At 43.4% G+C, this 13,069-nt stretch overlaps 1 protein-coding gene across 2 annotated transcripts in view; it reads left to right on the top strand.

The window, feature by feature from the left end:
• The window catches only part of Il1b (interleukin 1 beta), a 6,615-nt gene extending 4,034 nt beyond the window's left edge, over positions 1–2,581 (top strand). Inside the window, exons 6-7 of one of the 2 annotated variants that reach the window (XM_021194812.2) lie at positions 1,064–1,194; positions 1,915–2,581. In XM_021194812.2, the coding sequence (XP_021050471.1) occupies positions 1,064–1,194; positions 1,915–2,124 (341 nt within the window). In that variant the 3' untranslated portion in view covers positions 2,125–2,581. The remainder of the gene's footprint in view (positions 1–1,063; positions 1,195–1,914) is intronic. The other variant, XM_021194811.1, reaches the window with a different exon arrangement.
• Positions 2,582–13,069: the final 10,488 nt, after the last annotated feature.

Genomic DNA, 13,069 nt, shown 5'->3' with positions numbered 1-13,069 from the left:
AGAAGAGAAGAGAAGAGAAGAGAAGAGAAGAGAAGAGAAGAGAAGAGAAGAGAAGAGAAGAGAAGAGAAGAGAAGAGAAGAGAAGAGAAGAGAAGGACCATTTTTCCAACCCGGTCATATAAGGATAACACATTAGTGTGAAGTCATTTGATGGACATGCAATAACTGCCTGTGGGTTCTTTTTCCCTCATTTGAGGCTGAAATGTAGATGGCAGAGAACTGATGTGTCCTTTTTTGTTCCCAGTCCTATCCCTTGTGCTGATGATATCCTTCCCACCAATACCACATGGTTCTTTGTAGGGAGGTTTGCTGACTATCAGGAGCATATATCTCCCTTCCATAATAACAAGCGTTCCAAGTGCGGTCAGGGCCTCTTTAGATGATGGTGTGGACCTGGCACCACGCCATCACAGCTGAGAGGACAAGAGTTAATAGCAGCAGTGTGTGAATCTCCTTTTAGCTTCTGATCTTAGAAGCTTTAGAAGGAGCTGTCCGCTCTGGTCCAGGTGAAGAGAATCTCATTTCTTTATACCTTTTAAAAAGAATAATTCTTATTTCTTGATAAAGTCCTAAAAACACCTAGGGGCCTCCAATTGAGGTAGTGTGGCCAAGATCAAAATGGGAGTCTCTTTTTTGAAGCCACTCTCCACAGCTAAGACAGTTCCACCCACCTACTGCTCTATTTTCCTCAAAACATGCTGGCTCCTGGGTCCTTGTAGGAGCACAGCTTTGTTTTCATAGCAACCAAACTGTACTTCTCACGTAGACAGGCACACAGCCTGCCAGTCACACAACAGCTTTAGCCCTTAGAGCTTAACAGCTAGACACCGTCCGTTCTTCATGTCTGCTCCTAATAGGCCCTGAGGCAATCCTGGATTGGCCCACTGACCTTGCTGCTGTCTATGACTGTGACTGGCTAGCGCTGCTAGTCCACATCTTGTGTCTTGAGGAAGCCCATTCTGGGTTCCCATGGGGGACTGCATGGGCTTTGCCTGTCATATCTAATGCTTGAGCCCACCCTGCACTGCTGTTCCCTTGACCCGGACTCCTCTCCTTTCTCCAGTGGTCTTCTCCATGAGCTTTGTACACGGAGAAACAAGCAACGACAAAATACCTGTGGCCTTGGGCCTCAAAGGAAAGAATCTATACCTGTCCTGTGCAATGAAAGACGGCACACCCACCCTGCAGCTGGAGGTGAGTCCATCAGTACAGAGAAGCTGCCCCATTGATCCCCGAAGACTCTTTGCCGTTAATTACTTCCCAGACATCCACCTGCTTGACCTGCCAGAGAACATTGGGGGTCTTCTTGATGATTTATATAAATATAGAATAAAATTAGCATAACCTTTAAGTGCACATGAACCTCACGGCCACCATGGGAAGTCAATCGTTTTGGATGCTGTTGTCAGGCCAGGCCACCATTATCACCCCCAACAGAAGTCGTAGCATCAAGGATGAAAGGGTTGTATATGGTGACAGTTTTTTCCTCATTTGACAGAGAACAGTTTGGAGGACGCAGTGAAAGGGTTCACCATCGATCCTCAGACCTCTCCTGGCATTTGCGACATTCCTAACAAAAGCTTCATTTCCAAGCTGATGCCACTCTATCCAGCTTTCGGGGAAAATGTGACAAAAATGCCTAGAAACTGGGTACCCTTGGGAGCTTTAATATAATTCTCACCCATATGATCCTCCCTTAGGATTCAGAAAAAAAAATAACAAAGGGTTCCTTCAGTGATTATAGAAAGATGAGGTTCAGCAGTAAAGAATGTGGCCTCCAGTTCCACAACCTCTTTTTCAATCTCTTTTCCAGCAGCCCTGAGAACATGTCTACTGTGGTAGCTTTATATGTCATACACGCACACGCACACAGACACAAACGTGAACACAATTCTTCTTTCTACTTTTCTGCAGAGTGTGGATCCCAAACAATACCCAAAGAAGAAGATGGAAAAGCGGTTTGTCTTCAACAAGATAGAAGTCAAGAGCAAAGTGGAGTTTGAGTCTGCACAGTTCCCCAACTGGTACATCAGCACCTCTCAAGCAGAGCACAAACCTGTCTTCCTGGGATGCAACAGTGGGCAGGACATAATTGACTTCACCATGGAATCCGTGTCTTTCTAAAGTATGGGCTGGGCTGTTTCTAATGCCTTCCCCGGGATGTGTTAAGGAGCTTCCCTGTCGTGAATGAGCAGACAGCTCAGTCTCCAGGGTAATCCTTAGTCCTCTACCAAGCCAGGTTGCTCAGGGTCATGAGAAACCATGGCACATCCTGTTCAAAGAGAGCCTATGTTTTCCTCCTTGCCTCTGATGGGCAACCACTTACCTATTTATTTATGTATTTATTGATTGGTTGATCTATTTAAGTTGATTCAAGGAAGACATGAGGCAGCACTGTCTACAACAGAACCTAGCTGTCAGTGTGTGGGGGATGAATTGAATTTGGACCAGTTCATAGCCTGCACGGAGGCCTTTCACTGAAGCTGAGAATAAATAGTTCCCTATTATGTCGACGAGAATTTTTATGAATGAAGCACTAGCACATTGTTTTGATGAGTATGAAATAAATGTCACTAAAACATAAAAAGTTCTGCCTGGCTATTGACTTCTCTTAGAGTTGGCACAGGAAGGAAAAGAGAAACTGGGCCATGAGGATCCTCACTGGAGGTCAGGAAGCCTGGTCCTCACTGCTGATGGCAACTAAGTATCCTAGACACGTCCTTGTATCTAGGACCTAAACCTTCTCACTAGCCATCTCAACATCTTTCCTTCTGCCTGTCTGTCTGTCTGTCTGTCTGTCTTTCTCAAAGATATTTGAGGCCTGGGGAGATGACATAACCAGTAAAGTGCTTTATCATATGAGCAAGAGGACCTGAATGAGATCCCCAACATCCCTATAAAAACCCTGGCATGGTGGCACATGCCTGTAAGCCCAACACTGGGGATGCGAGAACAGGAAGATCCCTGGGCTTGACAGCAGCCATCTACTGGATATCCACATCTAGCAAGGAACCCTGTCTCAAAAATTAAGGTGGAAAATAACTGTGAAAGACAACTGATTTTGATCTCTGTTCTCCACCCCTACACACATGTGAATGCACACACACACACACACACACACACACAGCACAGCACAGCACAGAACATACATACACAAAGGGATTTTCATTACACATAATTCATCCAAAAGATAAGATCAGATGAAACTTTAAAGGGAGTAAGGTTTAGTCCTTAATCATTTCGTTCACAGACACATGACACATGTTTAATAAACGCTGAGCTCCAAGTACAGAGATGAGTACGCTGAGAGTTAAGAACAAACTTAGGAGATAGATAGATAGAAAATGGATGGATGGATAGATAGATAGATAGATAGATAGATAGATAGATAGATAGATATAGAAATTAAGGCAACATGATCAAATAGAGACAAGATAAAGTATAAAAAGAGTAGCCAGGAAAGACCTACAGGGTCTGGTAGGAGAGATGACAAACCAGGGAGGATGACATTTGAGCCAGATCTAAAGGAACAAGGACAAGTTCAAAAATGAGGGAAAAGGGGGTACATCAGGTCTAGGGTCCCAAAGGAATAAAGTCATGGGGATATGAGAGTGAATTATACACAAATAAAATCAAGAATAACCAGAAGCTAAGTCAAAACACAAAACAAACTACAGAAAAAGAAAATTGTACTTCATGCCATATTAAGGGAGAATTCTCTGAGCATATGAAGAGCTCCTTCAAAACATTAGTGGAAGAACAATAAACAAAACAATAAACTTAAAGGGGTATTAACAGACCAGGCTGGTCACAGAAAGGGGAATGCCATCAGATCCTGGGCAAAACAAGGGTTACTCAGCGTTACTCATAAGAAGAAAGTCAACTCAAAAGGACTTTGAGATACTGATGTGTTCCTGTGTGACGGACAAAAATATCAAAGGTTTAACACACCCTGTTAAAGTTGGCAAAACTGTAGGGAAACCCCATTGTTAAATATTTCACATGGAAGTATGACCTCTATAGAAGCAAATATGATGATGGCTTTATCCCAGCAATCTTACCTCTGAGGCTATACAATCTCTCTCTCTCTTTCTCTCTCTCTCTCTCTCTCTCTCTCTCTCTCTCTCTCTCTCTCTCTCTCTCTCTGTGTGTGTGTGTGTGTGTGTAACCTATAGGAAAGATGGAGAATCAGAATCATTCATTTTACATGGATCACTTGCAAACATTAGAACTAATGCAGTATCAACAAAAGACTGGTTAAAGACTCTGAGATAAAACTGAAGAATGAGAAAAGACCTGGCTCTTTGTATCAATATGGAACTCTTCAAAACATTCAGAAAAAGCAAGGCTCAAAATACAAACTTACAGAACAGAGGGCAGAGAAAAGGGCAAAGCCACCTAGTGTGCTCATATTTGATCTGAAGTTTCTAGAGGATACATAAGGAAGAACCAGGAAATAAAACATGTAAGCACACATAGGAATAAAGCCTCCCCACCCCCGCCACCATATACTGTCTATATAGTTTAATCTTTTTTATCTGTGCGACTGTATCACCTTCTCAGATATAAAATAGCAATGACTAAAGCTTTCTTTCCAAAACAAAAGAACCTAAATTGACCAGTCACAGAAAAGCAAAGAGTGAATGGTCAGTGCTTCTGATCCCCCTTCCAACACCCGCTTTCTCTCCCTCCAGCTCCCTAAGCTAAGGCAGGGAGAAGAGGGCAGCTCTCACCTCTCCTGGTTCCAGGACACCAGTGCTGGGACCACTGTTAGGAGAGGCATCCAAACAGCACCTGTTCCATAACAGAGAGCTGCCGTGAGTGATGCAGAGGTGGTCCCACAGCCTAAGGACCCACCCACCATTCCTTGGTTCAGTGACACAATCCTTCTGCCCCCTCAGGTCCAATGGCGACCTATAATGTCATCTTTACTTGTGCGGTAGCCAGATTCTAAGTGCAGAAAGATGTGCATGGCTTCTTAGAGACAAAATTGACAGTGCCTAGCTTTGTTAAATGCCCAATGGTCCAGAATTCCACTCACTATTTGCTGTTGCCCCAAAGAAACAAGTTCAAGAACACTCATAGATGCACTGTCTGTGGATGCTTAACAAAAGCGGCTGGAAGCAAGATCCAGACAAATCACCAGTAGAAAAGAGCAAACCACACAAGGACAGAGCAAGGGCATTTACACACAACGAAAGGCCCAGCACATGTGCAGCATCTACCCATGTGCATCTAAGAGCTGGAAGGGCACTGACCCAGCTGAAAATGGTGGTTATTGGGGATCGAGACAAAGCAAGGAGAGGTTTCAGGGGGAACCTTAATTTTATCATTTGACTCTGCCAGGAAGAATATATTTTGTGTAACACACACTTGTTTAATCCTCTACATGAAAAATGTGCAAATGCTTTCCATTCCAATTCCTGGATCTGAGTCAATGACTAAAATGATCCTCCAAAAGATAATTCTATTCCTGATGTGGAGCCAAGTTCTCTCTCTATGTCTGTACTAGGTGTCCTTGGCCTGAAAGAAAGAACTTCCTGCTACATCGAATGGCTCAGATCATTTGAGAAGGGGAGAGTCAGAATGTTCCTTGAACTGTACTCAGTACACAAAACGTGGGCCAGCAGAAAGTCAATTTGTTTGTGACTTTGGTAGGTGACACATCACCCCACCGCAGTTTCTACCAGCTTCCAAGGACAGCCCACGTGCTGGAAAGTAAGGACCAGGTGCTTCTAACTTTGACCTGATGTCTGACATCCTGTAACAAGCAATCCCTCGGGACAGGCAGAGGACAGGGCTGCAGTAAGCAAGGACCAGGCTAGAATCTGGTCCTTGCTTACAAGAATCCAGTGTTATCTGGGAGCAGAGCTGGTATGAGAGACAGGGGAGAGGGTGGCTGCTAAGGCCTCAGCCAGAGGTGGAGGGGAAGTCACCATGTCTTCTACAGACCTCTCCTTACCTTTTTTTCCAGCCAGGGTTTTAGGACTGACCTAGCTAGAACATCAGGTAATGAAGAAATAATAGGCACATACAGAAAAGCTGGGGTCGAGTGGGCCATGTAGCCCTATAGAGACGCACCAGGCTGTCCTAAAACTCAGAGAGCTTAATGTATATAGTTTAAGTGGGAGCTAGGCTAGCTCATAGGCTAGCTAGCAGATCTCTGTAGCGTAGCATCCTCAGGATGCTGTCATCTGGGAGGGGGAAACGGTGATTGACACTTTCTGTACACTGTCAGCATCTTTACTTGGACTAGGGAAAGCCTTGCCATTCTCACAGGATCGAGACACTGGGGTCCTCCACCTGGCCATGACCATGCCAACAATACACATTCAGTCAAGAATCCATCCATTCCCCCACCTTGCTCCTTGCTCTTCACCAGCCCACCACACACATGCCCCAGTACAACCTTGCCGAGCTGCCAATAGACACGTGGCTCTGTAGCCTGTTGGCTAAGAGTGAGGGTGAGCTGGGTTGGAGTCTGGGGTAACGATACCCATGGTTGTGTAATGCAACTTCCTTCTAGTTCTTCAGACTTCTCTCACTCACATCCTGGTTCCCAAATTGGCGGCGAGGAAGCAAGCCAAGCAATATGATTTTTTCTTCCGAGGATGTCTTAAAGCGCCGCTTCGCGATCTAGATAAGCATAATGATTCCATTACATAATCTCGAAAAGTCACTTCCCTACCAGTGAAAGTCAGTCTCAAACCCATGAAACACAGAAGATGCATCAGCTCCCTGGGAGTAGAGACAAGGAGTGTCCTGGGGGAAGTGGGGAGTGTCCTGGGGGAAGTGGGGAGTGTCCTGGGGGAAGTGGGGAGTGTCCTGGGGTCCCTAGTTGTTCTCCTAGATCAGAAGTCATACTGTGTCAGAGAACACTACATCTTCAGAGCTATCAAGGTAAGATTTGTGCCTGAACAGGTGGGGTCCTCTGGAGACTGAGGCAAAATCTGGGTGTGTCATGCAGTCACTTTCTTTCAGGTTCCAAGCTGCCTGCAGGAGCCAATACTTCTCCATCTCTCCAGCCTCTCACTTCTACTAACTACATACAACAAGATCAGTCCTCTAAGAGGAATGAATGCAAAATCCTCTATGTTCCTACTGAGTGGGACTCAGGGATTGGGCCTGAGAGTAGAGTCCCAGCCACCACCTGGGCATCCTGATGCCATGTCACCTGACGGTTAGATTTGAATGAAACTTTAGAACGAAAGGGTGTGTAGAATCTAGGTTTGTGAAAAAGCTTGTACACCTGCTGTAGTCTGCCTTTAAAATAAAATATATATGGATCCTAAACACTACTACATATGTCAGGCCTGGAAACTGACAGGATATTTCCCAGCAGAAATCTGAGAAGCAAATGAGGCTGAGCTTATATGTCTCTAGGTCTTTAAGTTGATAACTCTGTCTCAAAGAAGCAATGCTTTCTGGATGCACCATTTGCGATCTGTCTTATCACAAATTTCCAATATCCTTCCCAAGAGGCCATTTCAGGGTCTCGATCCTTGTAGATCACTGGCCTTTCAAATTTTTGTATGAGACAGCCTCAAGGAATTTTTTAAAAACATGAACCCTTCTGCCTCGTGCCACATAATTTTTTTAATTTAATTTTATTTTTAATTTATTTTTTACACTCCATATTCCATTCCCTGCCCTCCATCCACCCTCCAACTGCTCCACATGCCACACCTCCTCTCCACCTTACCCCATCTCCACGTGGATGCTCCCATACCCCACCCCACCTGACCTCTATACTCCCTGGGGCCTCCAGTCTCTTGAGGGTTAGGTGCATCATCTCTGAATGAACATAGACCTGGAAGTCCTCTACTGTATGTGTGTTGGGGGCCTCATATCAGGTGGTATACAGTCCACAGAACTCAAAAAGCTCAACAAGCTGGAGTGCCCAAGTGAGGATGCCTCAGTCCCACTTGAGAGAGAGAAGAAAGCAATCACAAGTGGGGAGGGAGAGAGGGACCTGGGAGGGAAAGTGGACAGAGGAGGGTGGGGAAGCAATGGAAGGGAGAGGGGAAACTGATCTGGTATTGAGGGAAAAGGACTGAAGTCCTGAGGGCCAGCGGAAAGAATATAAACAGACAACCTCAGGAAATAGAAGGTTGGGGGAACCCCCACGCCAGAATGCACCAGAGACCTGGGAGGTGAGAGACTCCCAGGACTCAAAGGGAGGGACCTTTGATGAAATGGGAGAGGGAACTTATAGAGCCGACCTCCAGCAGGAAGACAGGACAACAAGTGAGGAATGGGGTTGCCATCCCACAGTCACATCTCTGACCCATAATTGTTCCTGTCTGAAAGAATTACAGGGATGGAAATGGAGAGGAGCTTGAGGAAGAGAAGGTTCAGCGACAGCCACAAAGTGGGATCCAGCTCAAGGGGAGGTCCCAAGGCCTGACACTATTACTGAGGCTATGGAGCACTCACAAAAAGGGACCTATTATGACTGCCCTCCAAAAGACCCAACAAGCAGCTGAAAGAGTCAGATGCAGTTATTTGCACCCAATCAATGGGCAGAGAAGCAGCTGACCCCTGTAGTAGAATTAAGGATGGCTGAAAGAAGCTGAGAAAAAGGGCAATCCTGTAGGAGACACAGCAGTCTCAATTAATCTGGACCCCTAAGATCTTTCAAACAGTGAACTACATGAATTTTTTTAGGTTAATATCAAGTTGTTTTAATCAACATCTTAAAGAGTGAGTTGCAATTTTTTTCTGGGATATTATAAATACGATTGGTCCTCAATAGCTCCATGTTTTGCATTTAAAAGAAATCAACCATTCACAGGTTGTGGTGGTTTGCATGGTAAATGTCCCCCATGGTCTGGGGCATTTAGATACCTGGTCCCAGTTAGTGGAACTGCTCGGGTAGTTCTAGAAGGTGTGGTCTGAAGGGACTCTAGCCAGCTTGAGCATGGCAAACATGGCTCTGGCAGGCCTTGCCCTTCTCCCTCCTTCCCTCTGCCTTGCTAAAAAAACGGTTACATTGCATTCCTAGAGTTGGCCCCCAAGGGCCATCCCCTTACTTGGCTTCCTCCTCCTCCTGAGGCTGACTACCATGGTCCAACTATCAGAGTATTGAAGTCAAGCAATCAAGAACCCTCTTGTGGCCATCCTAATTAACCTGTCCAATCAAAATTAGCCAACTCATCCTAACACTGAGGTGGTGGGGGGTGCCCTTTTACCTTTATAAACTGTCATTTGCCTATGGGCTACAGCTGTCTCTTCTCTGTCCAGAGGCAATCCTTTGTCCCTCTGGGGCAAATACCCCTTCCCCCTGTCCCTTGTTCCTTTCCTCCTCCTCCTCCTCCTTGTCCTCTGTCTCCTGTCTTTATCTCTTATTCCCTGCCCTCTGTCTCTCTGGGCCAAACACATCTCCTTTGTGCTGAGAACTTGGGTCTGGGGTGTCTTGAATCAATCTTAGTGGTCTTTCTGGAGGAGGTGTGTCACTAGGGGCAGGCTTTGAGATTTGAGCTGGTTCTCTATTTTGTACTTGCAGTTCAAGATATGAGTCCTCAGCTTCCTGCTCCAGCTGCCATCTTCCTCCTGCCATGCCTCCCAGTGTGATGGTGGTGGAGTCTTAACCCCCTTGAATTGAATCCCAGATAAGCTCTTTCTTCTATAAGATGCCTTAGTGTTTTATCATGGCAATAGAAAGGTAACTGATACATACGTGAAAAGTAGTTTTTGATTGGATCTGTACTAAAAATATACAGACTAATGATAAAACCAACTTGCCTCCATCTTAGACTGGAAAGCCATCTTATTGTAAAGACAAGCTAGATTCACTCCTGTTTATAATTAAATCTACTTCTCAAAGATTGAGCTTTGCCCCATCTATAACCTTAACTACAAATGGTTCTGTACCACCTGTTCCAGGAATGGCAACCATGTCTTTGTTTCAAAAGGTTGTTATGACCACCTTGTCATGACCACCTTGTCATGACCACCTTGTCATGACCATCACCTTGTCATGACTGTCACCTTGTCATGATCACCTTGCAGCTGTGTCTTTGTTTCAGGAGGTTCTGACCAACTTGTGCTTGTGCTCTGTTTCTGTACCTCCCACGTATTTGCCTGCCAAGTCCCCAATTTGGAAACCTCCACTCCTGAACCATAAAAACCCTTATCTTTCCCATGACTAATGCCCATCTTTTAGGGAGAGACAGCCCATGCACACAAATAAAAACAAAAAAGCTTGCTTTAATTAATTTGGCCATGATTTGGGTTGGCCATCTTACTCCTCCAATCTGTGGATTAACAATTAACCTTTTGCTCTCTTACTCTCCTGCTCCCGCCTCTCTTACTCTTGCCCTCTTGCTCCCCCTCTCTCTCTAGCTCCTTCTCCCCTCTCTCCATGCGGCCATGGCCAGCCTCCACTTCACTACTCTTCTCCCTCTCTCTGCCTTTCCACAATAAATGCCTTAAAACCAAAACAAAAAACAAAAACAAACAAAAAACAATTAACATTTTTATCATTATCCCCAGAATACTGCAATAAAGTATCTATATAAAATTTATATTGTATTAAATATTAAAACTAAAAAGTGAGACCCTGTTTCAGGGACAAAATCTAAGGGGAGACCTGAGTCCTAAGAAGCAGTCCTCTGACCGCCACACACACACACAGTGCACATTCACCAATTCACTCATACACATACACACATAAATTAGCCCTGCCACTATGGAATTCAGTAAGTTCGTCAAAAAGATGAAAATAAAAGGACCATATGGTCCATATAGTGACCTGTTTATCATTTATTTTTGGATTCTAACAGCACACCACAGAAATGCTGAAATATCCATATTTATTGCAATATTATTCAAAGTAGGTAAATTATGGAAACAGCCTGAGTGTCTTCAAAACAAACAGATAAATAAAAAAATGTGATATACAGTTTTATTGAACCATAAGGAAGAATGAATTTGCCTCAGAAAGACAAACATGGCAGGTTTTCTCTTACTTTTGGATCCTAGGTTTTAAAATGCATAAGCAACTTTTACATATATATGCATATATATGTTATATAATATATACTAATATATTATATGTTCCATATAACATGTTATATACATTATATTACATATTATAGATATACATCATATTACATGCAACATACTACATATATATAATATACTATATACCTTATTAATATGTGTAAAACATGTTATCTAATACATGTTATATATATTATAACATGTGCAAAACATGCATTACATATATGAGGTATATATAAGTATTATGTAATATAATAACATGTATATTTTATTATGTTATTTTAATATAGTATATAATTAATATAACATGTGTGTATTATATATTATGCTATTAATATATAATATAAAATTTAATATGTATAATATATATAATCTAATTATACTTTTATTTAATTATAGGATAATCATGTAACATAGTTATATAATATATTATTAATTTAATAAGCAATTATTTAATTAAATATAAAATATATTGTATATGCTATGTTCTATATATAATAAACAAGAAATATATATTATAACATATATCTAACATGTTGCATGTATTATATAAGGTATATATTATATAATACTATTTAGCATATTATATAATATCTATTATATATGTATAGTGTATTATACACTCACACAGAGAGAGAAAGAAAGAGAGAGAGAGAGAGAGAGAGAGAGAGAGAGAGATCCTGAAAAGAAGAAAGAAGCTGTGTCCGGTTGTGAACTGTGAAGGCAGAACAGCAGATGGACAATTCAAAGTCTCAGAACTGTGAAGAAATTGGAGTTTTGTAGGTTCAGAGAGGCTAACTGCCTTGGCCTATCTTTAGCCTTCTGAAACAGTTATTCTGTAAAGCCCATTTTTGAAGAAACCCCATTTTGTGCAAGACCAGGAACTAAACTCTAATTCCTGGAAGAAAACCACAAAGTCCTCCTGAGCAGGCATCCTATGGCAACCCCTTCCCCACCCTAGCAACAGCCAGTCAGGGTGCAATAGCAGGGTCAAGATTTTGCCCCCGTGTTTGGTTCCTGCAGATTACTCCAGAAATGCAGTTTTTTAAGATAGTAACTTGCTGACCCATATGGAAATTCCCCAAGCTTGATGTAACCACAATAAATATCCTGCACCCGTAGACTCAGAGTCCTTACTCTCGACCCTTGTGTGTTTGCATAGGAATTGGCTCCTTGGTGGTCTTTGGGGGTCCCTGGACATAACAATTTCTTACCCCACACTGTATAAATCAAAACCTCTTAGAAGCTATTAACTTAGCAGCACACTAGCTTCCACCAATCTAAGAGCTTCCACCAATCTCAGCATTGTGGGCATATAAAATAGATACCGCCATCCTGTCGTGCCCACCTCTCTGCTGTACCCAGTTAGGTCTCCAACCCGGGACTGATGACTGAGGTGACTGTTTAACATATCAGAGCAGATGCTGTCCATCAGGTTTTCCCTGCATCCCTCAGTCTGTACCAGTTACAGGGCCTTCTTGGCTGGCACAACCTGCCACTCCCCCCTCACCCCCCCGCACTGTAGCTGGGGTAGGGAGTGAGGAAGCAAGGTTGACTGCCCTTTCCCCAAAGCCTCTTCCCCAACATAATCCAGCCATTTTGATTATACACCCTTTTGTTGTTGATGTTGTTTTATAATCTTTTGCCATCTTGGCTGCCGCACCTGGTTCTCCTCTCTCCCCTCCCACTTCCCCTCCTGCCTCTCCTCACCTGGCTCAGGGTCCTGTCCACTCTGGACTCTCACAGATGTCCTGCCTCTGACTCTGTTCTCCCTTTTACCTACAATAAAATTTTTCCTCCTCCATACCTAGAAGCAGCCATGTCCTTCCTTTTATATATATTTTTTTTTCCGTTCACATAACCACGTACTTTAAACTTGCCTTAATTTATGACTTTCTTTGTTTTGTGAAACTCCAAAAGCTTCATGGAACTGCTTCCATATTGGAACATGGAATTTGGAGTGATCTACATCTGTGTTCCTTGGCCATGCTCACTCAAAATAGCTCTAGAAGAAATGATCTCCTTGTGCTGGGTCATATAAAGTTTGCAAGACCAAGGGGCCTCT

Source organism: Mus pahari, chromosome 3 (assembly GCF_900095145.1).
Source record: "Mus pahari chromosome 3, PAHARI_EIJ_v1.1, whole genome shotgun sequence".
NCBI classification, from domain to species: Eukaryota; Metazoa; Chordata; class Mammalia; order Rodentia; family Muridae; genus Mus; species Mus pahari.
The sequence above is the reverse complement of the archived record's forward strand: the minus strand, read 5'-3'. Positions and strand labels throughout refer to the sequence as shown.